Genomic DNA, 25,768 nt, shown 5'->3' with positions numbered 1-25,768 from the left:
TTAGACATATATTTTCTCAAATACATGTATCACTGGGATGGCTGGGTGGCTCATTTGGTTAGGCGTCTGCTCCTGGCTCAGGTCATGGTCCCAGGGTCCTGGGATGGAGTTCTGCACTGGGCTCCTTGCTCAGCGGGAGCCTGCTTCTCCCTCTCCCTCTGCCCCTCCACCCTGCTCACTCTCTCTCTCTCTGACAAATAAATAAAATCTTTGAAAAAAACATGTATCAAACACACATACCCTCAAATAGAATATCATATACACTGTTCGGCAGTTTGCCCCCCAAAGCACACACACACTTAAACATTTATTTTAGAGTTTTCCATGCTAGTACTGAAGACTTCTAGATTAATATATCTAACCTTGTATCAAAAAACAGGTGTCAAACAAAAAATTATTATAAGTCCTTCTTATAGAATGTCAAATTTAACTGAGAAATGACTGAAATGTTAAATCACTGGCACCTTTGTCACAGATGAGTACCTGGGTTAATTCTAACTTATAAACAGGAAACAAATATGTATATTCTGTCATAATTCAACTTTTAAATTGTAATCTTTGTTTTTTTCTTCCCCAAACAATGACAATGTTCTGCTGGAATCTATGGATTTACATTACTCTTATTTCCATCAAAAGCCCAAATACAAAGTCTATGAGGAGGCCACACAAGAAGGTGAAGAAACAACAAGAACTCAACAGAAAGCATTGTCATCTTAAAGAAAAATAAAAGAATCAGTTTTTTCATCATCATAATTATAATATGATCTTACCATGTAGGCTTTTAAAGCAAGGAGAGCTAGTCTCAACAGACTCGACAGCTTCCCACTCCAACTGCCCTGTTGGGATGCTACTTGTAGACTCTTTCTATAACACATCTCTGCAGCACCCATCATTCCTTGGGACTGATATATGTATGCCAGCCACTGAGGAACAGAAAGAGAACAGAACCGAAAGAATTTAAATTTAGTACATAGTGTGGCACTCTACTTCCAATAAATTCAATAAACTTCGATGAACTTAAATTTTTAATTTAATTATTGGTAAGTTTTTGTGCCCCCCAACATCCAAAAATCATAGGTTAAGAAAGGAGTAGACATTCTGCCCATTTTATCAGCAATAGCTTACTAGCCACACCACTTCAAAGTCTTTTTAAAGAGTCTTCCATGATGGGAAGTCAGGAACAAAGTCAAAATGGAATGTAAAATCAGATATATCATGTAAATACTGCTCAAAAAGAAGTTTGTATAGCTGTATTAACCTCCAACAAAGTAGACGTGAAGACAAGAAATATGAAGAAATAAAAGGAACTGTTTCATAATTATAAGAATCAATTAATTGGAAGATATAACACTCCCACATTTGTATTCACCTAATATAGACACAGAATTAATGAAGCAAAAGTTCACAGAAATGAAAGGGAAAAAACTACTCAAATGCAGAATCAAAGTTGGAGATTTTAACACACCTATCTCATTAATGGTAAAGAAACAGACAAAAGACTCAATAAGGATATAGAAGATTTAAACAATTAATCAACTTGACTTAAATGATACATTTAGAAAACTATACTCAGTAACTGCAGTACACATATTCAGTGAAAACGTATATGCAACATCTTCTAAATCTGACCATATACTGGGTCACATTTCAGAGAACTGAAATTATACAGTCTACTCCGATTAAGTGAAATTAAACTGAAAATCAGTAACAGATAACTGAAAAAAATCCTCCTCTCCCATATGAGAAATTTTACCACATGCTTCAGAAAAAAACACGGATCGGGACACCTGGGTGGCTCAGTCAGTTAAGTGTCTGACTCTTGATTTCAGCTCAAGTCATAATCTCAGGGTTGCGCTAAAGATTCCCCTGCACCCCTCCCCGACCCCATTCGCTCTCATTCTAACACTCTCTCTCTCAAAAAAACAAACAGAAAAAACCCCCACCCCCCAAAAATGAAAAAGCAAAAAGAAAAAACTCACATGGATCAAAGAAGAAATCCCAATGGAAATTAGAAAACATTTTCAAATGAATGCCAATGAAAGCACTACATAAAATCTTGGGGGATGCATATATTGGAGAAAGATGGAAAATCTATGCTGTAAGTTTCTATCTGAAGAAACTAGGGAAAAGAAAATCTAAATCCAAAGAAAGCAAAAATAATATAGAAAAGAAATCAATAACATGTAAATAAAGTATAATGAAGAAAAACAAAACAAAAAGCTGGTTCTTTGAAAAGTTAATAAAACTGCTATTATCAAGAAAAAATTTAGAAAACACAATTACCAATATAAGAATGAAAAAGGGAAAAACATTACAGATTTTCCAAACATTACAAAGAGGGTATATCATGAACATGATATGATAAATGATATATCCTATATATATATAATATGATAAAACCTACAACAAAAATCATATGTAATTATGAAATAGTAAATGCTTTCTACGTTAGGTTGAGAATAAGAAAAAGAACGTTCACTTGTCTTACCACCACTTCTATTTAACATGTGTATTCAAGGTTATAAACAGTGCAATGAGGCAAGAAAAAAAATCAATATACAAATATTGGAAAGAGAAAGTAAAACTTTATTATTTACAAATGACATAATTGTGTATACAGAAAACCTAAAATCGTTTAAAAAAATAAGTGAATTCAGCAAGGTTGTTGAGGGTCAACATATAAATATCAACTGCATTTCTAAGTGTTTAAAGCTAACATACAAGAAAAAAATACCATCTGTAATCCAACAAAAAATATCAACCACCTACTTATAAATTTAACACAAAAAAATGTAAAAGACCTCTACAATGAAAATTGTAAAACACGACTGAGAGAAATTTAGAACCTAAATAATTTGAGGAAAATACCACATTTGTGGATAGAGAAATTCAGTGGTATTACTTTATCAGTCCTCCCCAAATTAGACTACAGATTCATGTAATTCCAATCAAAATCCTAGCGGGGCTTTTGTTTGTGGGGGAAGGAGGCAGGGTAATTGACAATTTATATGCAATTGCAAAAAACCTAAAATGACTTTAGACACTTGAAGGAGAACAAAAGAAGTTGGAGGTCTTAATATCACCTCCACACATAAAAACTAATTATAAAGCTATAAGCAAGAATAAACAAATAGATAATGGAAAAGAAGGAGCCCTATGAGACCTATGGATACAGTCACCTGATTTATGACAAAAGCATCACTACAGTTCAGTGGGTACAGAATAGTCTTTTCAAGGAATGATGCTGGGACAATGTTTTTGTCCATATCCATATCTATGGATAGACATATCCATAAGATATGTCTATCTTATGATACACATAAGAAAGGAATGAACTTTGATCCTACAACACTAACAAAAATTAATCCTGGATGGATCATATACCTAACATGTGAAATGTAAAACAAAAATTTCTAAAGGAAAACAAAAAAATATCTTCAGGAGCTTAAAGTAAGCAAAGCATTCTTAAATAGAACATTTCAATAAAGCATTAACTATCAAAAAATGGTAAGTTAGATTTCATTAAAATTAAGAACTATTCATCAAAAAATAATATTAACAGAATGCTAAGCCAAGGTACAGACGTGAGAAAATATGTGCAATACAAATACCCAAAATGCGCTTCAATCCAGAAAATACAATGAATTCCAAAAATCAATTAAAAAAAAAAAAAAACAGCCCACGAAAAACAAAAGAAAAGGCACTTTATAAAGAGGACATCCAAAGGTTCAGTAAGCATATGAAAACTGGCTCAACATCATCAGTCAGGTAAATTCAAGTTAAAACTACCACAGGATACTATTACCCACCTACCGAAAAGGGAACTATTAATCACATCTAGCAATATCAGCAGTTGGAATGCTCAACATTTGCTGGTGGGAACATCAAATGGACAACCATTTTAGAAGACTGTTTGACAGGATCTACCAGAGTAAATACACATATCCCTTATCACCCACTGAAAGGCACAGGTAAGGGCAGACGTAGCAGCATTACTCAGGATAGCCAAAACCTGGAAATAATCCAAATGTCCATCAAGTGTATATTCGTACGATGAAATGGAAAAACTATGCCTACAACAAACATGAGTTTGTTGAAACAACAAAATGAGTCTCACACATGACACTGAATGAAAGTAACCAGATACAAAAGAATAGTCTGTTCACGAGATGTTCAAAAACAGGAAAACTAGACAGAAGTGACAGAAGTCAGAATAGTGCTTCTCCTTTTTATGTGAAATAGGGGGAAATCAGAGAGAGGCATGGGGAGGCAACTAGGTTACTGGAAATGTTCTGTATCTTCATATAAGTGGCAGCTAAACAGGTGTGTATGTTAGTAAAAACGTAATGAGGGGTACTTTTAAGATTTTTATACTCTATCCTTTGTGGATTATATCATAATATAAAAGAAAACACACATTATCTCTTAAGATTCTACTTCCTATATAGTTTATCTTTTAATTTTTCCCTTTTAGTTTGACAAGGTATTTTCCTCTTGATGATGAAATCATCAGTATCCATTTGACCTCAGAATTATATTATCTTAACTCTCATATGGCAAACTTGAAGAGAGGGAAAAAAAGCACCATCTTCCTCCAATGATTAGGGTAAAAAGCAGACTTAGCTTACATAATCAAACTACTTTATGCCTTTAGATAATCTTTTTAAGCAGGAACTTCAAAAAGTTATTTTAATGAAAGATCAAAATGAAGAACAAATTATAGTAAAATAAGCTTCTGTAAAATCGACATCAAAAAGCCCCTTTGATAACTTTCTCTGGAGCACAGTGGAAACTGTAGTAAACTGAATACAGTAATTACATGTTTTTCTGTGTTTTAACATCAATAAGAATAAAGTACATGGTGATCATTATGTGTTTGTCATTGTAGATAACCAGAGCCGGTTAAAAGGACATTCTGTTGACTCAGGTATCCATAACTGTTTCAAAAAACATTAAGTAATCATCAAAATCCATGCGTTACCTACATTGTAGCTAAAGAAAAACTACAATGATTCTCTCTAAACGTAGAGTTAACATCATGACAAAATGTTCGAAACACTTCTTTAGCTCTCTTACATCAACACCATGTAAAAGACAGTATTCTCAACATTGTTTTAAATCGAGGAAATTTATAATCAACAATTTAAAAAGCTTTGAAGCACGGTAGCAGCAGATCCTAAATTAGTATTAAACTTCCTTAGTCTTCCTAATCACAATACAGCATACTCTAAATCTTGAAAATGATATACGGTGAGTTTAAAGGCAACACAACAAAATGGAGCTTAACCCCTGCTTTCATCCAGTATCATGCAGCATTCTAATTCAGGACTCACGTATGAGAGGAGAAAATTTACCTGCCACGCTGGAACAGAGGCGGAGTTGGACATGACTGCTTTTTGCAGCTCTTCAAGTACAGCGTCTGGGAGAGGGCTTTGTGACTCCAGGAGTGGTTTACACTGAACTTGTCTCAAAAGTAAGATAACAGCTGGCTGATCAGGGTTACTTTTTAAATTCTAAAATTTAAACCCCAAATAGAAATACATCAGATAGATTCTTGAATGTTAAGTGGCAATTAAGCTATTCTCCATGTTGGAAAAAAAAAAAATCTGAAAAAAATTAAGAACTGCAAAAGTAAAATAAATAAAACAATGAACATCTTAAGAATATCAAACTTCACATTTAAATTAAAACTGATAATGCTATTACTGTAGTTTTTAAGTCATTTATTTTAGATTTAGTTTGTCTTTTGATTTGTTTTATTCTTAGGTGATATCCTGAAAAACTTAAGTTCTGAATGTAAATAAGTGAATTAAAAATACATAAAATGAATAGTGAAGGCTAACACTATTCCTTATTGGAAGAAACTAGATAAGAAGAGCTATAGCTTTTTTTTTCCTTTTTCAATCTCTTCACAAAGATATTCATTAGATGTCCTTCTCTAGGCATAGACTTACTAAACACTGTAAGAGAAATGACTCATATACCCATTTCCCTAAGCCATTATTTATACACAAGCACACACATAGAATCATATATATATATATGTACCTCCTTCCCTATATATATGAAATTTAAGAAACTTCTCTAAACAAGTCTTCCACTGTTTTAAACATTTCCTTCTTTATTGCTTGTCCCTCAAAAATATACTTCTTTATTTTTTAAATTAAGTCATAGTCTTAAATATATGTGATTGCTTTCTTCTAAGAGATTGGAACAAAAAAATAATAAGATTCATAAAACTATCTCTTATTCTGTCAGAGAGAGCGTGGCAACTGTCAGTTGCTTATTAAACACTCACTGCATAATACTAATCTGTCCTGAATTTAGATGGAATTCTTCAATAAAAGAGAAAATTTATTATTCTGCTTTTCAGAGAATTCAAACACCAAAGGTATCTTCGAAGACCCATTCTTCTTTCTCTGTAAAATTCATCTCTGCCTGCCCTCCTGCCCCCCCAAAAAATTTCTAGAAAGAAAATACAATCTCAATCTGGTAAGTATTTATGAAAAAAGATGTTTTCAGAAAAAGTGATGTTTAAAACTCGTATTATTCTTTCAATTATTTCTGAGTAGGTTTATGAAACTGATTCACTCATTCAATACATATTTATTGAGCCCCTACTATGTGTTAGGCAAGGTGCTAAGGATTTACGCACAAAGCGTATAATCCAGGTATGCAAAAGGTAGCTTCACTCACCCACTTACTCCTCATTGTCTTTCTATGGTTCAGGGCTTTAGAAAAATACAGAGATGCCAGAAAATATACCATTCTGAAGGCAGTAAGCAGAAATCAAAGGAAAAGACGTCGTCTATAACGGTACCCCCCAACAAAGACCTATGAAGTCCCTGAGTCCTAGAGTCAGACAAAATGTGAGTTCAAATGGCAACTCTATCATTTTCTAGCTGTGAACTCTAGTGTAAATTACTTACCTTCTCTAAGGCTTAGCTTATCCACTTATAAAAAGGGAATAATAGTAAGTATTTATGTCATATATTCTTGTGAAGTTCAAATACAAATTGCTAAATGTACTGACTGGCTTACAGGAAGTACTAGTAAATGTTGGGTGGTGTCATCATCATCATCACTATCATCACCACCACCACATGTCCTTTAAATAACATGCATTCCATGTTTAATGTTATCTTCTAAGTAAGATAAGAATCCCTAAATCTCAATGCTCCATTTCATAATAATACCTTTGTGCAGAGGGCTTCAGCTTCAGATATTCTTCCTGTGTCTATTAGACCAGTGACAGCTTGGGAGAGAGACCACTTTTCAAGAGATTGGTTATAATCCTTAAGGAATTCTTTGTCTTTAACTGTTAACAAAAATGTCAGTGTTACTTTCTTCTGCAATTTATAACATGTTCTCAGAGGAGTAATTAGTTGCTAAAGAAGTATTACAATTAGACTTAACAGGCATATATAATTTTTAAAACTTACATGTATTACAGGAATACCATAGACTATCTTAATACATGCCAGGTTTCTGAAAAGTTTCATGGTAGGAATATTTGTGGACAAATAACTTAAAACTTTATAGACCTGTGATTTACATAAAAAAATCACTTTATCTACAGTAAAACTAAAAATAATTCACTGAAAAAATTAAATATTTACTGTGCTATAACTGATATATGATAAATTGCACATATGCACATATTCAAACTGTACAATCCGAAGACTTTTGACACGAGCATATATCTATGAACCATCACTACAATCAAGATAATCAACATATGCATCATCATAAACAGTTTCGCCCTACCCCTTTGTAATCACTTCTGCCCCCCACATACCTCTCCTCTTACTGTCTGTCTACAGGCAACCGCTAATTATTTTCAGACACAATGGATCAGTTTGCATTCTCTCAAATTTCACATAAATGGAATCATAAAGTAGAGACCCTTTGTCTAGCACTTTTACAACTATAAACATGGTAAATTACATTTCCAATGTAAAGGACTATATTCCTAGGATAAACCCCACTTGATCATGATATATTGTTATCTTTTTTATGCGTTGTTGGATTTGAATTGCTACAGTTTATTATGAATTCCTGCATTTGTAGTATTCTTGTTAAAGTCTTTGCCTGCTTTTGGTGACAGGGTAATGCTGGCCACACAGAGGAAGAACCACCAACTTTTCTATTTTCGGGAAGGGTTTATATAGAACTGGTATTATTTCTTCCTTAAATGTTTGGGAGAATTCATCAATGAAGCCATCTGGTCCTGGAGTTTACTTTGTGGGAAGATTTTTTTTTTTTTTAATTTTATTTATTTATTTGACAGAGATAGAGACAGCCAGCGAGAGAGGGAACACAAGCAGGGGGAGTGGGAGAGGAAGAAGCAGGCTCATAGCGGAAGAGCCTGATGTGGGGCTCGATCCCATAATGCCGGGATCACGCCCTGAGCCGAAGGCAGACGCTTAACCGCTGTGCCACCCAGGCGCCCCTTGTGGGAAGATTTTTAACTATAACTTCAGTGTCTTTAACAGATACAAAGCTGTTCAGTTTATTTATTTCTTCTTAAGTGAGCTTTGTGTCTTTTAAGGAATTTGTCTATTTCATCTAAATTGCCAAATTTAATGGTGTCAACTTGCTCACAAAGTCCTCTGATTAGCCTTTAAATAGCTATAGTGACATACCCTCTTTCATTCCTGATGTCTGGCTAGAGGCTTATCAACTTCTGTGGATCTTCTCAAAAAACTAGTTTTCAATTTTGTTGATTTTCTGTTTCCTATTTCACTGATCGTTACTATTTATTACTTCTTTTCTTCTGCTTACTTTGAGTATAAGTTCCTCTTCCTTTTTCTTGTTCTTACAGAGAAGCTGAGATCACTGATTTGAAGGCTTCCTTATTTCCTAATGTCTACATTGTTCTACATTGTAGAACTCCGAAATGTTTTTTTCCTTCTCATTCAAATGGTTCAAATGTTTTCTAACTTCCCTTTTGGCTTATTCTTTAAACTGGATTATTTAGAAGTATGTTATTTAGTTTTTAAATATTTGCGAATTTTCCAGATATTTTTCTGTTACTGGTTTTTAACTTAATTCTATTGCATTAAGACAATACGCTTTATATATGATTTGAAGTCTTTTAAATTTACTTAGAATTTTTTATGGGCCATAAGATAGGTAGGTAGATGTTCTGTGTGCACTTGACAATGCTATTATTAGAAGTACTCCGTAAGTGTCAATTAGGTCAATTTAGTTGACAGTGTTGTTCAAGTCTTTATTATATCTTTACCGACTTTTTAGTTCAATTGTTTTGTCAATTACCAAAGAGTACTGAACCTCTAACTACGTAATTGTGGATTTGTCTGTCTCTCCTTTCAATTCTGTAAGTTTTTGCTTCATACATTTTTTTCACAAGTTTTTTTCTACCTATTTGATTGTAAAATACAATGCAGATTTTATATGTTTTGAAGATCTGCTACTTAGTGCCTAAATGCTTAGCACTATTATGTCCTCTTGATGAACCGGTTCCATTGAAATGACCTTCCTTATCACTGGCAATATCCTTTGCTCTGAAATCCAATTTGTCTGAAATTAGTATTGCCATTCCAACTTTCTTTTGATTAGTGTTGGCATGGTATGTCTTCTTCCAACCTTTTACTTTTTAGGCTATTTTTGTCTTTAAATATAAATTTATATTTCATCTGTTTCTTTTAGGAAGTGTATAGTTGGCTCTTGCTTTTTTATTCAATCTGACAGTTTCTGTCTTTTAACTGGGGTGTTTAGACCATTTAACTTGACTATTGATATGGTTGGGTTTAACTCTAATGTGTTACTTGTTTTCTATCTGTCTTATCTAAGTCTTTGTTCCTTTTTCCTCTTCTTTGAATTATTTTTTATGATTTCCTTGTATCTACCTGGTGGCTTATTAGCTATAACTTTATTTAGTATCTACTTAACATTTTAAAGTATTCATCTTTAACCTGCCACAGTCTACCTTTAAGTAATATTATACCACTTCACAGTATAAACATTTTACAACAGAATATTTCTGTTTCTCCTCCTGTTCTTTGTGCTATTGTCATAATATGTGCTTTAAAGAGTAAATTACATTTTAAAGAGATTTCTAGCATGTCATCTGTGGATCTGTTTCTATTGATTGATTTATCTCACTATGGGCAGTACTTTTCTACCTCTTTGCATGCCTATTAAGTTTTAACTGGACACCAGACATTGTAAATTTTACCTTGTTGAATGCTGAACATTCTGTATTCCTGTAACGTTCTTGAGCTTTCTTTTGTATGCAGTTAAGCCTCTAGAAAATGATTTCATCTTTTCAAGGCTTGTTTTGTCAGATGAGATTATTCAGCCTTTAGTGGAGGGCTAATTGTGCCCACCACCCTTTTGCAATATCCTTCTGAGTACTTTACCCTGAATTCATTGTGTATAAAATGTTTTTTTTTTTTTTTTTTAACTTACTTGAAGCAGAAACAGCAGACAACAGTGCCAAGTACAAATCCATTCTCTTTGGCTGAGTGTTGTTCACTAGAGCCAGTTTGTCATCAGCATGACAGGCTGCCATTAGCCCAGCCCAGACAGCAGGATCACCTGAACAGAGGAATGTAGTTAGAAGGCTTGTTAATATCAACATATTGCTGAGAAACTATAAAAAATGAGACTAACAGTTTATAAATACCAACAAATTAAATTAAAAAAAATAAGTTATATCTCTAGAAAAACTCCATTTTCTTAAAGGAAATGAATTTATACTTCTTTTCAGAAGACACATTACTATATTCATCCTTCAAGATTTGCCTTTTTTTCAAAATACAGCAGGGGATGAAAAATATCCTATTAAGCTCTTCCATGGCTGGTTAGCTCAGTTGCCTAGAGTACTGTGCTACTGTGGAAAAGTCAATTATATTCACTTTCACTGGACACCAAGGGCAAGTCTCAAAGAGACACTTATGGTCATCACTCAAACCCTGTATTAAAGGTTCAGTCATAGGAAAAGCAAGATAATACTATTTCTCAGTTTTTAAGAAAAGTTCGAGCCAACGGAAAAGCTCAAGACAACTCCATTTACCTATGTTCTAACAGCCAAGCATGAAAGTCATTTTATCATTCCAAGTGAAGCAATTCTAGGATTATATATATCCTTTCATTGATTTGATCTTTCCTTCTTTCCTTTACACCTTGACAGCAGCTTCAGAGGAGAGGGGGAGCAGTGGACTGAGGCGGTAATAATAAAGATAATGCATATATAGATGCCTCTTTTAAAAAAAGGTAGTTGTGAAAAGAAGGTGAAAAAGAATTTAGAACTTAGAAGAGTTTTTATTTTTTGGTCTTTTTTAAGTCATATTTTACAGGTTAATATTTGCATGATCACTATCTTAGTCCTGTTATGCTTAAAAAAACAAATAATTTTGGGGCCCCTGGCTGGCTCAGTTGGTAGAGCATGCAACTCTTGATCTCAAGGTTGGGAGTCTGAGCCCCACATTGGGTGTAGAGATTACTTAAAAATAAAATCTTCCCAAAAAACCCCCAAACAAACAAACAAAAAGACAAATAATTTTAAAATCCCACAGGGGAGCTAGTTAACAATATAGTCATTTAAACAAAAATTTTAGCTTAAGTTTTATATTTTTTCTTATCTAACTGTTCCATCCAATATATATCCCCTATCAAATGCCTGAAATGTATATCTACTTCACTTATAGAAGATCAGTATTACTGCTAATAGTACAGGAATCATTAGAAGTCTTAGGCAGATAAAAAATTTTTACAAAAAATTAAATGCATATCTCCATATTATAAAATAATTTCTGCCCAAGACAATGACTACCTTATTTTAAATAACAAAAGATATAATCAAATTCCAGAATAAGGAAATGGGAACCATTCCTTAGAATTCATTAAGATCTGATTATTGTATAATGAAGGACACGTGACTAAGTCTTAGATCTGGGTTTTAGTTCTAACAATGCCCCTAGCTAAATGTGTGCCAGCTTTCCCTTAAGGACTCATTTTTCTATAAAACAAGGCAAGTGAACTAGATGATGGCTCAGGTGTCATCAGGCCTAATACCCAAAATTCCAAATGAAGTGGACTCAGTTTCTGAATATTAACTTATTTCTAAGATTAAGTGAAGAACTCCTTCAGGGATCTCAGGGTATAGTTTTAATTTCAGGAGAGAGGAAAAGGATATTACATGGCAGTAATTTCTTCTGTCACAATTCAAAAGAATTGCTGCTTTCATTAACTCTTCCATAAATAATCAGCAACTCAAATTCCCTAAGAAACCAAGTGATAATATATGTATATACTATGAACCTAAAAGTTTTTAAATATAATTTGCTAAAAATACCTTTTAATATTACAGAAGCACTAACCTAGCAGAAACTGGATTTTTTTATTTAATTCTAAATTCTTGGGATTATATTTAAATTTCTGAAAAGAATCCTTTGAATACCATCTATCAAAACTATACTTTGACATAGTTCTACAAGTTCTACAAGGATAAAGATCTACAAGGATTAGGTATACAGCTACTACACATAACTACAATTATATCTACTTTCACTGGACTCCAAAAACAAGTCTCAAACAGGCACTCAGCTTCATTACTCAGTCCCTGTTTTAAGCAGCTTAATATGATGACTCTAATTCCTTGAGTATGTATTTCTCCAGATAACATGGGAAAACAAGAAGATCATTACAGAAGACCTTGCCTGGGCAATCTCACCTTTCTAAAGTTTATGCCACTCATGCAATCAAAAGATAACAGATCTTTTATCATACTAGATCCATGATGAAAATCCTTGAGAGTAATTCTATCTAATACTTTCTTGAAATAACCTCTAAAAATCAAAACCTTATCCAATGTATAACAAAGACAAATCCAAATGTTTAGGGTCTCTTATTGTTCTATTACATAAATGAAACAAAAAACAACAAGATGTTGGTTTGTGTAATTATTAAATATTTTGCGGTTTAGTTAGGATCTTTAAATTTATTGTGAAGATAACACTGGACTTACTTTGTACAATTTGCTTCCTAACAGTCCCTAGGCAAAAGCAAAAGTTTTCTGATTTAACAAATGCTTGAAGTGCTCTGCAGGAAAAAAAATTATTTAATTCTATATCTCACATTAAAAATACCATTATGTAAAAATACACACTGACAGGTATTCCAGTCCTCTAGCAATGATAATGGAAGTATAGTTATGTGGTCATAGGTAGTTCCTCAGTGATCAATGTGATCAAAGACACAAAGAAGAGCTAACTCAGGTGAGGCGATCACCTTGACATTCTAACATTTACCCCAGAAGACTTATCTCCACTCTTTAAGGAGCTAAATACCCATAAAAATAACTAAAATAACTAAATATGTTCATTAAATAATTTAGTAGCTATAGGTAAACCTCATGAAACCAGATGATGGAAAACAAAAATAAAACTACTTCTCGAAAACACACAATTCAGAGTTTCAATAAAGAGTAACAAAGTATCTTTATGCACATATTCCTTTCACCCTGCTTCAAGAATTGATTATATCTTAATTATCAGCAGTCAAAAGCAACATAATCAAATAAAATACAAAACCTTAGAATATTTTCTTAAAATTCCCTTATTTCATGAAATGCAAACTTTTACCTATAGGCCACAAATGTAAGACCAAAAGAATCTGAATTAATGAAATGGATTATATTATATTCACCTGGAGAAAGAAGAGCTGCTTTCTGAATGGTCTTCAGTGCAATATTGTTTTCAGTTTCTGCTGAACTGCTTCCCATAGCTAACTGATTTACTGCAGTGTACAGTAACGCCTTCTGCATAAAAGAAAAATGTTAACCAATTATCCTTATAGCTCCATGACTTTCAAATTGACTAATAATAGGACTATGTCGGGTATGATGTGACTTCCTAAACCTAGGGAGAAAAATTATTTTATTGTTTCATCAATAATTTTATTTATTTATTTATTAAAGATTTTATTTATTTATTTATTTGACAGAGAGACAGCCAGAGAGAGAGGGAACACAAGCAGGGGGAGTGGGAGAGGAAGAAGCAGGCTCCCAATGGAGGAGCCTGTTGTGGGGCTCGATCCCATAACACCAGGATCATGCCTTGAGCCGAAGGCAGATGCTTAACGACTGAGCCACCCAGGCGCCCCCATCAATAATTTTATTTAACAAGCAGGACATTTCCTTTGTACTGAAGAAAACTAACCTTTCCATGATTCGAGTCCAAAATATGAGCCACATTTCCTGCTACAGAACCTCCCTATAATAGAAAATATTTAGATAAATGCATAAATTTTCACAAATAAACTGATGAAAATCTTTCCACTAAATTACTTGAAAAGTTGTTTTATCACAGTCACAACTTCCAAACTCCTGAAGTATCAAATGATTACTGCTTTAAGAGACAAGTTTAGTATTTTTTTTAAGTTTAGTATTTTTATAAAAAATCTTTTCTACTACAATCATTTCAACTCTGCTCTTTTAAAATACTCATTAACGGTGCAAAAGTTACACAATTTTACACCAAACACAAGTACATATTTCCTAACAATAAAAGAATGTGAAAGAAAGACTGAAAGAGAAACAGAATCCCAAACTTATTTTAGGATTAACATGGTTTTACTCCATGAAAATATAGTGTTTTAAAAATTTCTGTAGTTCCTAGTAAAATGAATAGCCAGAGGACCTTGAAGCAAATCAATGCTTCACTAATCAACTCAAAAGTAAAAATGAGAAAAATATATACATCATAGTTTTTGTAAAGTCAATTTGAAATCCTTAATTTTTAAATTCAGTTAGATATTTTACCTGGATAAGAAAGTGAATTATGGGAATGATTTTAATTCAGAAGTATACGGTTCTCCTAATTTTATACTGGAATTGTATCAGAAATGTTTTACACATCATATTTAGCATATAACGAATGCTAAAAATAATCTTTAAAAATATATCACTATAAAACAAATAGAAGATGGATTAAAAAGAAAACAGAAAACATAGCAGAATAGAGGGAGGGGGCAGGGGTTAGATCTGGAATGACCCATTACCACAAATACTAACTGTGGTTTTGCACTATTGTTATTAATTCTCTATGTCTCAAGTGTCCTCTACAAAATGGACATGAATTGCAGCTACTTCATGTGGTTGTTGAGATTAAATGACAAAATATATACAATAGCTGGCACGTAATAAGTACTTCATTCTAGTATCTAACAATGATGCTCTTCTAGGTTCTTTGAACTACCATGTGCAAAAACCAGTAGGAATAACAAATAAAATCAGACCTACACAGACTTAAGACGTAATAAGTCTTAGACATAGTAAGTATTCAAAACATATTAGCTACTACCATTATGTTTACCCACTAATTAAGCAACTAGGAAAGGACATAGTAACCAAAGAAATTAACAAAATATTTTATAGACCCCTAAAAATATCTAGCTATTATGAACTAAAATATAACATATAACCCCTTTCATAGAACATCAGTGACTTCATGTTGAGATTCATATTTTTAGATTTTAGACATTAGCAGTGTTCTAGTTCTTATTTTCTTATCTTTAAAGAGCTTTCAGATAAAACTATCTTTTGGGATTCAAAAAACACAACAGTTAATTCTTCTTAAATGGCAACATTATAAACATAACCTAACCACATAGCCATTAACATAATCTGTATGTATTTAAAAAAAAAAGTCCACCTACTTCTTTGTATCTTTCATAACACCCAGAACATTACAATAGTACATGGAAGAAACTCAATGTACTACTTACTTATCGAATGACTAATGGAAAATCTGGTTGAATAACAGAACTCCTCTGCTGTATTAGTTATTTCCCAGAATGATAATGTTAATATTCTAAAAATTATATTACTTTCTATATCACATGTTATTTTATCTTTTTGCCAGAATTTAGAACATTACTCACCTTTGCACTTCGGTGAGTATACTGAGCGACTACTCGGGACAACAAAGACCAAAGAGCAGGATCAGCCGGGTTACTACAGAGATCATCAAAAGCAAAAGACTTAGAGATGGGAGTTACTTTAAACCACAAAAAGTAAAAGCAACGAACATTTTATTTAGTACCTAAGTGCAAAATCTTGTAGACACCTAAAACAAGTTCATATTAACAGTCTATGTGTGAATGAAAGTGTCTTAATTTCCAGAAAACATATCTTCTATATACACCAAGAGTCGTTATGAATAAGAAGGAAAAATCAGCAATATGGTAATTACAAAGCCATTAAGAAAAGCAAAGGAAATTTAATATGTTGTGTTCAAGGAAAAGACAGAGATGAAAATTGTGAAAGGAAAATAAACTTCATTTAGAACACTTTACTGCTGGGGTGCCTGAGTGGCTGAGTTGGTTTTGGCTCGCTTCATGATCTTTGGGTTGTAGGACTGAGCCCTGCATGGGGCTCAATGCTCAGCACAGAGTCTGCTTGAGTTTCTCTCCCACTGCCCCTCCCACCATTCACGCATGCACGCATTCTCTCTCTCTAAAATGAATAAATCTTAAAAAAAGGAAATAAAACAAATAACCACTATTGCTAGGAATAAGAGCTTTCTATTTTCTAAATTTTGATGACATTAGTGAATGTTTGAGTGGCCAAAAATTCCTGAAACCATCATGCTGGACAGTATCAAATAACAAATGGACCATATCACTAACTTGAGAATAAGTAAGGACTTCTGTATTAAAATGAGATTCAGGCCTTAACTTACTGAATAAGTGCAAAATTTTTGTTCTCTTTCTCCTTATCAACTGAATTTAAGAAAAAATCTTTATAGATGAAATAATGTGTATAGTCAGCTACCTGGTCCTAAGTGCAATTTCATAAAATTACATTCTGTTTTACAAAAATATATGCTTCACTAATTTTATATTCTTAGTCGGTCTAAATGTCAAGATTAGGTCATCAAGTGTAATTACTCCAAGTTTACAACCACAGAATTTACCTGTGAACAGCTTTAGATGCTTGTCTCTGCACTGCCACACTGCGGCCCTGCAGTGCATAAATCGCTGAAGTAAGAAGGCAGTTGGGATAATCATCTTTCTGTTTGATGTGCTTCAGTAATTCATTAAGTGCTGCTTTTGACAGTGTAGCATCCTGCATTGTCAATCCCAGAGCACACAGGGCTTGAAGGCTTTCTGTGGTTGGTTCCTTTAAGATAGAGCTATAAATATTTTTGTCTATTAGCCATAGTACAGTAGTCTGTAACTATTAAAACATATTTAACATTTAGTAAAAAAGCAATTTACTTAAAGATTCACCAAACTAAGCCCAGCTTTAAGATAAATCTAAAACAGATTCCTTGGCTTCTAGGGACAGCAATCTCCCTAAATGTCTAAAGCAGTTCAAAATACCAAGGGCCTTTCTTTTCTGTTCATTATACCTAAGTTTTATAAACAACTATAAATAGTGTTTTGGGGTCTGGGCTTTAGAAAAATAACTAACCATATAACCCATAAATAACCACAGATATTGTAGGCTGTTATTTTACTAATTGATTCCAAAAACATAGAAATAGTTACAAGTTATATTGGTACATTTTTTAAAGCTTTAATTTTAAATGAAGTTTATCAAGTTAACTAGAAAAATAAAGAGGAAAAAGTCTCTTTGGGGACCAAAGAGGCCAAAAAATGTGCCAGTTAGAACTCCCTTCATTAAAATTTTAAGATCCTATTAGATCAGGTGATCAACCACTCTTTTAAACAAATTAATAATACACACAGAGTACAGGATGGTTTTGAAGGACTGGATGGATGCAGAGCTAAGAATTAAGTCACGATCTCTAGCTCCACCTATGACTGTCTGTTCACAACCCGGTCATTCCAATCCCTCTTGTTCACCAAAAAGTTCCTACAACATTAAAAACTTCATTTTACATCATTCCAATTTTTAATCCAATGTTTAAGTAACTGGTCATGTTAAGTGTTGATGTCAACTATACATACCATTTAAATAGCAATGTCTTGGCTACATCCATTTTTCCTTGTTTATACTCCGCTATCGCCAGAGCCGTCAAGACATGGGCTTTGTCCTGCTCTGATTCAACAATCGACAAGGCTCTCTCATAGGCTGTTACCAGAGTTGGAAACAAAAACAAAACAATATAAACACAACCGTGATTGACAGTGAAATTTCTCCCTTTCTAACCCTATTTTTTTAAAAGGTCTAAATAAAATTATATCTTTTTGTTTCCTTATTTTCAAGTGGACGGAAAAAAAATAGTCCACTATATTAAATAATCTAACTTGGTTTAGCTGGGTGCAAGGTGATCCTGGGGATATCGTTAGGATTATTATGAGACATTCCCAAACTTCTACCTTCCGAATCTATAGGGAAGTCTTTAAGGGACGTGAACGCCTGCAGCCATTGATACCACAGACATTTCCATGTGCATACCAGTCACTCCATCAAGCTATAGATACTTATAGTGAGCTTTATATATATATATGAAAATGTACTCAATGAGCATTTTTGGAGAAATGTACTCAATGAGCATTTTTGGAGAAAATGAAAATGTACTCAATGAGCATTTTTGGAGAAAATGAAACACACGACTACCAATAATGTCAAGGTCTTCACTTGTCAGAAATTTACATTTAAGCAAAGACCTGCTTTCAAATGCTAACTCTACTTTAAGTGATCTTGGGCTGTTTCCTTATGTAAATAATTAAGATAACACTCAGCTCATAACACTGCTATAAGGACTATTCACATAATAATGTACTAAAGGAAGGAACATATAAAAAATACCTAATATCATTCCTGACTCCCGGCTGGATTTTAATAAACAACTGCAACCTCTACTCCCACTTCAATGTTCCATCTTTCTGTATGTAATCTTGTTGTGATTAAATTCCACTCAGCCCTGGAAAAAGTAAGATGTGTCCTTTAGCTTCCTACTCACCTTTGCTGCTATCTTTATATAGACCTTTCATAAATAAAGCCAATGCAAAACCTATGAGGTCTTCCAACTCTTCAAGGGGTGTTGACTTAAAAGCCTGGATAGCTTTATCATATTCACCAATGGAACTAAGAAGCAAAACATAACTTACTTTCAATATTAAAAGCAATTTTGGCTTATATCATAAGAATACAGAGAGATTATTATACCAAGTTTCTTTTAATACCTTCACATACTTTATCAGTGTTAAAGCTATAGAAAAGACATATTAAAATAGAAGGCATATCATTTATTTCAAATAAGATGTACTGGGGCAATTTAACTTCACGCTTTCTTTTAAATTACATGTGAAAATGGTTAGTTCTGCTAACTTACAAAGTGTCTTATTAACAAACTTGAACTAAAATCCCAAGGTATAAAAATAATTTCAAGTTGACTTTTTACCGAACTCTTTACGCTTAATATATTGGTTGAATATTGCTCTATGAGTGTGGTTCTAGCATCTCTGACAAGCTTAACAAGCACAAAATACCTAGTTAAAATCAAACCTAGCCTTTGTATAAACTGTTTACCTGCATACCCCCTTTTTTTTTGGACACTATAAAGATAACCTAAATTCCACAGACAGAACTACAGATTACCTTTTCTGTATTTAATAGTAAGAAAAGTAAAAATTGTTACATACAATACTAAATTACAACACTTTTTAAAATTTATTTTATTTTTTGGAGAGAGTGCGTGGCCCATGAGCAGAGGGGTGAGAGGTAGGGAGAAAGAGGGGAGAAGGAGAAAGAATCTTGAGCTAGCTCCACACTCCCCGGGGAGCCCCACAGAGCACTCAATCTCAGAATCCTGAGATCATGACCTAAGCTGAAATCAAGAGTCAGACGCTTAACCAAATGAGCCACCCAGGCACCCCTAAGGTACAATACTTTTTAATAACAAAAACATAATTGTTTTGCTTATTTAAAAATGAAGAGAAGCTGCCATCACCTGGAAAGGATGCACTGTGTCCTTGAGGTTCTTATTTTTCATATCCATCACCATAATCAGAAACTCTTTCTATATATTTAATGTGTTATTGGAAATCTTTTCAGAAAATCCTTTTAATCTTGGGGGGTGTGAAATCTAAAACTACAGGCAATCTTTGATTCTAAAATTAGTCTCATAAAGGTGAAAAATCTTAAAAATCAAAAAATTTTATGGTTTCTAAAGTCAAAAAAACTCAAATTTTGATAAATATTTTGGTGAAGGAAAGAGGGCTTTCATACACACATATATTAAATACACATACATACATATATTAAAATATGTAATACATATATTAAAATACATACATATATTAAAAGTAGTTTTTTGTGTGTTTTTTTTTTTTTAATAAACATTATCTTCAAACAAGTGTCACTTTTGTAAAGAATAGAATAGAACTAGGAAGGGCACAAAGGAGGGGCTTCAATTTTATTTGTAACTTTTTCTTTGGAAAAAAACCCTGAAGACAATGGACAATTTTAAAGTCTGTTATATTTGAGCAGTGACTATTCATTAAATTATGCTGTATACTACTTACTGCATTTTGCATGTTTAGTATATTTTATAATAAAAACATTTAAAAAGACATGATCTATTTTCAATAGAAAACACAGATTTTTTTCTAAAATATTTACATTATATGATGGGGCACCTGGGAGGCTTAGTCGGTTAAGCGTCCAACTCTTGATTTTGGCTCAGGTCATGATCTCAGGGTTGTGAGACTCAGTCCCATGTCGGGCTCTGTGCTAAGCATGGAGCCTGCTTAGGGCTCTCCCTCTCCCTCTGCCTCTGCCCTCCCCTGTCCCTAAAAAAAATAAAAATAAAAATACAAAATAAACTATTTACATTATATGAAACCAAAACTAAAACAACCAGATACTATAACATAATTTCTTACAATCTATCTTCTCCTACAACAAAATCTTAGAAATGACAAAACTATCAACTCCTAAACACAACAGTTTAAAAGAACTGGAGGGAAAAGCAGTCAGAACAATAATATTTTCCTGTCTATGAATATGATTCAGTTACACGGTTATAAAAGAAAATAACTGGCCACCTCAGATCTCTACTATGTGCCTCTTTAACAGATGCAGGCGCTAATCCCAAAATATCAAACTAGTTTTAACGTGTTTCAAACTGGACCATTCGATTGGGGGGCAGTTCTCAGCTTGAGGAACACCTCCCTAATTTGAGCCAAAAACCTTGCTCCCATAATACTTCTGTTCTCCAGACCTAATTCTAATCTTTAAAATAATTGGGTATTAACCTTTTTTTTTCTTTTTTTAACTCTTTTTGAAGTCAAAAGTCTTTGAGAATCTGAAGAAAGCTATATTGCTCTCCCTCCATCCCAAAATGCACATACACAAAAAATTTTTTGTACTATTTCTAAAGGATTTCTGGCTCCTTAGTGGCCATTCCCCATGTAAGTATAAACAGCAAACAAATCAGAATAAATCCAATTCCTCTTCCAATTAACTAGGGTTCTATTACAATAGATAGCAAGTGCCTCTCTTTGAAATGTTCTCTTGTACAGTCCGCAACCATCAGTTCTAAAACTGCTTCTCGCTAACGCACAGTGGCCCGAGGTATCGGTACAGGAACAGGAAACTATTAACAAAGCCCAGTATTGAGGGAATTATGTATCCTTGGGAGATTATTAGCCCACTCATCTATATATGCCCCACTACTCTGGAAATTTGTCACCACCTCACTGTCCCATAGCTGTCACCAGAAAAATCTAGTAAAGTCACAGAATTAATGGGAAAAAATATGCTTACCATAACAATCTGCCATAATTCCTTACTGTAACATTGTAAGTATCTTGGTCTTCAGCACTCTGTAACAATAACATTGCCCTTAAAAAGAAGGACAAGGCATTTTAAGTTACCTATGAGCAACAGCATTCTTTTCCTCTTCTTCTTTAACAGAATCTATAGATTTTTGTTTTCTTCATTTAATTCCAATTCTTTAATGCTGTCATAACAACTTGTTCACATAACAACTTGTTTGCAACAACAAGTTGGTAAAACAAAAGCACTTAATATTTAGATTTTAGACTGTCAGGAAAATTACTTTAATAAGGTGATCTCTTACTAAGTGAAATCATTTATCATACTTGAGTTTTAAATATTCCAAAAAAACCCTTAATCTAAATATGGGAAACAATGGTGTCACTATTTTAAGTTTTGACATTATCTCAAGTATATAGCAAACAACCTTAAAAATATTTATATACCAGTAGTTTGAGTTAGGAAGCCAGGAAATTGAGTGCTTTCATGGGCCCTTACCTGTTACAAAGAGAAATAGATTAAAGCAGTATTTAGTTAAGAAAAGAATCATAAGGAGTCCCTAAAGGCCTTATTTTTACCTTGTGCTCAGTCCCCTTTGGACAGGCAGAAAAATGTCTTAACAACTAACAGGAGTTGGATGTTTAGTAAGATTTTTGTTTTTACTTTTCTTTTCTGTTTAAAAAGAATTATCTAGGGAGAAATATCCAAGGAAAGTTTTTAATATCTATGATGTTACACGAAAAAAATTTGCCAAAGCAATCTAAAAGACAGTATTAGTATATTAAAAACTATAATGGTTAGATTTATACCTAATTTGTGGTTTTAAGCCTCAAATAGTTGTCTAAGGCAGAAAACAATAGCAGTGATCAGTCAAGGAAGAGTAGTGCATATCCACATGACTGTAAAGTTGCTATTTTAAGTTAAATGTTTAACTAATGTTAGACTCACAATGTTTGTGATTATAATATGTACCAAAAAAAGCAAGCACTGTAAAGCTGTCTAGTCTTCTTTGTTTAAAAATCCTGCTCACTGTTGTATTCTACCATATTTCTACAGTTTCTTTACAGGTAAGCTTATTGTGACATTGAAAGAAACAGACTTGTGGTTTTTTATAAACCTCCACATACACCTGGAAAAATACCTTCTTGATTATGTAGCCTCCAGTACCATCTAGTGATGACTCCTTTGAACTACCAAGAGATCCATAAAAGGACATGGCAAAGCATTTCGGGTACCTCAATTATTTCTTATAGGACAAGGCTTCTTCTAAGTACTTTTTAGATTTAGGGCAATGATACATGGAATCAGGACTTTTAACTTTTCACCTAGTATTCACGACATTAGTAGACATTTTCTTATTTACCAATCAATTCATTTGCAAAGAATAAACCTTCAAGTTGATTTCATCTCCTACCCACTCCTGGTTGGTCGTTTCATTCGAGCACACTGTCCCTGTTTCTTCAACACACCAAGTCCACGCCTGTGTTAGAACACTTGCTCTTGCTGTTCCTTCTGCCTGGAAGCTCTTGCCTCTTAACCAAATGGCTTAGAGCCTCACTTCATTCCGGCCAAGCCTCAACTGCCTCCTTAGGAAACCTAGCACTCTTAAACCTGTCTCAAATTCACTACCTGCCTGAATATTCCCTGGCCCTTTACCCCATTCTGATTTTGTTTCTTAGCAATTATTACCACCACAGATGTTTATAAGCTTATCATATGTCTCCCCACCACTAGAACAGGAGCTCCACGAGAATGGAGCCTGCGTCTGTTTTCTTTCACTGCTAAATTGCCAGTGACAAGGACAATGCTTGGCACAAAGCAGTTCAAAACTATTGAATAAAATATAGATCTTAAATTCAAACAAATATATCATAATGTTCTCATTTCTTCTCTGAATGATCTAAGTGGTTTTTTTTTATAAAGCTAGACAAAGTCTAAAGTGAAAGATTTTTCTAAAACAAAATCTGAGAGATTTTTTTTTTTTCCCTCTCTATCGCTCTCTTGGATTGAGCAACAGAAACCCAAATATAGCTGAAAATTTAAAACTGGGTCTTTTCATCTTCCAATATGTAATAATAGATGATAAGTAATCAGGAAAGGAATCAGAGCATTTGTTTATTACCTTCCTTATGAACTGAGACTAAATAAAAAAAGGCCAACTAACAAATAAGGACCACTTTTAATTAAATGTAGAGTTTACCTTTGGTATGCATCTGCGGCTTCCTTTTTCAGTTGTAGATGTTCATTTAAGTAACCCAACATTGTGAAAGCTGGAGCATAATTCTGAATTCTTTCTGAAAATCCAAAAATATCTTTTCTTTACAAGTGCATGCTGTCGTGTTAGTTTTATTTTCAGTATCTTAAATACCAGATTATCTCCTATGATCACTGGCATTGTTAAGAATAGTCTGATATTTATCTTGACTATAAAATACTAGTAATCATTTTATAACTTCTAAATTTTTGAATGTTTTATAATTATTTATTGTTTCCAGTTACATCTTAAAGTCTAAACATTTTTATCCCCTAAGGTGTAATAATTTGAAATTGTAGCTCATGTTAACAGTAGTCATAAGATTTATAAGGAAATTCAGTTCTTTGACTAGTCACTTAATCTTTCCTGCAATTTTGATGGTGGTTCTCTTCCAATTTCTACGTGTTAAAAAAAAATAAACTCAGTACTGTACACTAAAAACCCACGATGACTTGGACACTTTCAATGCAGTATTTTGAAATTTTAGTGTCAAAAAACATCATGTGTATACGAACGTACAGAGAAACACATCTGATTTACTTAAAAGTAGTATTGGGAAATAAGCTTTCAAATCCTTTAAACTGTTTAACAAAGTACAGCGCAATCACAATTTATGTGATGGGTAGGCTCTAAGAGCACAAAGCGAAAATCACACAAAGTTATTCTTGAAAAATCCTGAAGTCACAAAAGAGAGGGACACCAAAACTGAGTCAAACTAGGAAGAGATTCATGCCTTCCAAGCACACACACTCTGAGGCAAACTGTCAGCAAGACAAAGACACTGCCTGCATTCTCTCTGACCCCCTCTCTTTTCACCTCTTTCCTTCCGTCCTCTTTCTTTCTTACTTATTCATTTGTTCATTCATTCATTTATGGCAAACCACATATAACTGAATTTAAATGAGTATTTGATACGGCCCCACTATAGGGTAAAAAACTAGGCTGTGCATAACCGTCAGGGAATTGTGTTCATTGTTCTAGGTATCTGAATTTTGTAGAAAGCTAAAGATTTACCTCTCTGTGTAAATCCTTTACGAATGTTACCCATTCTTATGGAAACTTAACAGTAAAATTTCTGATCCACGCACTCTCACAGAGGCTCTAGATAGTCTTTCGAGTCATTCATTTTGGCATACTGCCTAACATGTAGTGCGCTGAAGTGCTGATGTTTGTAAACGAGCTGCCTTCTGCTCAAGTATCCCAGGCTCAATGCAGGAAGAATATTACAATCCTCTCCATACCTGTGATGAGAAATTTTCTCTTCTGCTTTGCAGTTTATCTGATTCTTCATAATATTCATGTCCCTGCGCCTGCTTAAACTTCTTGCTTCTTTTTTAGAATTTCGTCAAGGGATAAATAAAAGACTAGTGAAACTAACATTTCTTGAGCAGCTAGGGTATGCCAGGTACTCTGCCTGCATTTTGCACAAATCATCCCATTTAAACTCAAAGCAATAGATACTTTCATTCTTGTATTACAGATGAGAAAACTAATTCAATTTGTTAATATGCCCAAGGTTTCACCATAGCTACTAAGAGGTGGAGCAAAGATTAAAAGTCACTGGTAGTTTTCCACCTCTCACCCCTCATCACACATGCCCTCCTTAATCCCCATCACCTGTTTCACCCATTCCCCCACCCATCTCCCCTTTGGTAACCATCAGTTTGTTCTCTGTAGTTAATTAAGAGTCTGCTTCTTGGTTTGTCACCTTTCTTGCTTTTTAATCTTGTTCATTTGTTTTGTTTCTTAAATTCCACATTTGAGTGAAATCACATAGTATTTGTCTTTCTCTT

The 25,768-nt window shown here is 33.6% G+C and overlaps 1 protein-coding gene across 4 annotated transcripts in view; it reads right to left on the bottom strand.

Moving 5' to 3' along the window:
* Window positions 1–25,768, bottom strand: part of SKIC3 (SKI3 subunit of superkiller complex) — an 80,279-nt gene that overhangs the window by 12,979 nt on the left and 41,532 nt on the right. For all 4 annotated transcript variants that reach the window (XM_087861969.1, XM_045796257.2, XM_045796255.2 and 1 more), the window contains 12 exons: window positions 23,922–24,015; window positions 21,710–21,787; window positions 18,903–19,027; window positions 17,944–18,067; window positions 16,944–17,162; window positions 15,910–15,982; window positions 14,187–14,240; window positions 13,675–13,786; window positions 10,435–10,563; window positions 7,197–7,318; window positions 5,355–5,513; window positions 771–923 (listed from right to left, as the gene is read on the bottom strand). In XM_087861969.1, coding sequence (XP_087718095.1) covers window positions 771–923; window positions 5,355–5,513; window positions 7,197–7,318; window positions 10,435–10,563; window positions 13,675–13,786; window positions 14,187–14,240; window positions 15,910–15,982; window positions 16,944–17,162; window positions 17,944–18,067; window positions 18,903–19,027; window positions 21,710–21,787; window positions 23,922–24,015 — 1,442 coding nt within the window. The remainder of the gene's footprint in view (window positions 1–770; window positions 924–5,354; window positions 5,514–7,196; window positions 7,319–10,434; window positions 10,564–13,674; window positions 13,787–14,186; window positions 14,241–15,909; window positions 15,983–16,943; window positions 17,163–17,943; window positions 18,068–18,902; window positions 19,028–21,709; window positions 21,788–23,921; window positions 24,016–25,768) is intronic.

The sequence above is a fragment of the Ursus americanus genome, chromosome 5, assembly GCF_024610735.1.
Source record: "Ursus americanus isolate L20-20 chromosome 5, mUrsAme1.1.p, whole genome shotgun sequence".
In the NCBI taxonomy this organism is placed as follows: domain Eukaryota; kingdom Metazoa; phylum Chordata; class Mammalia; order Carnivora; family Ursidae; genus Ursus; species Ursus americanus.
This window is presented reverse-complemented; position numbering and strand designations above follow the sequence as displayed.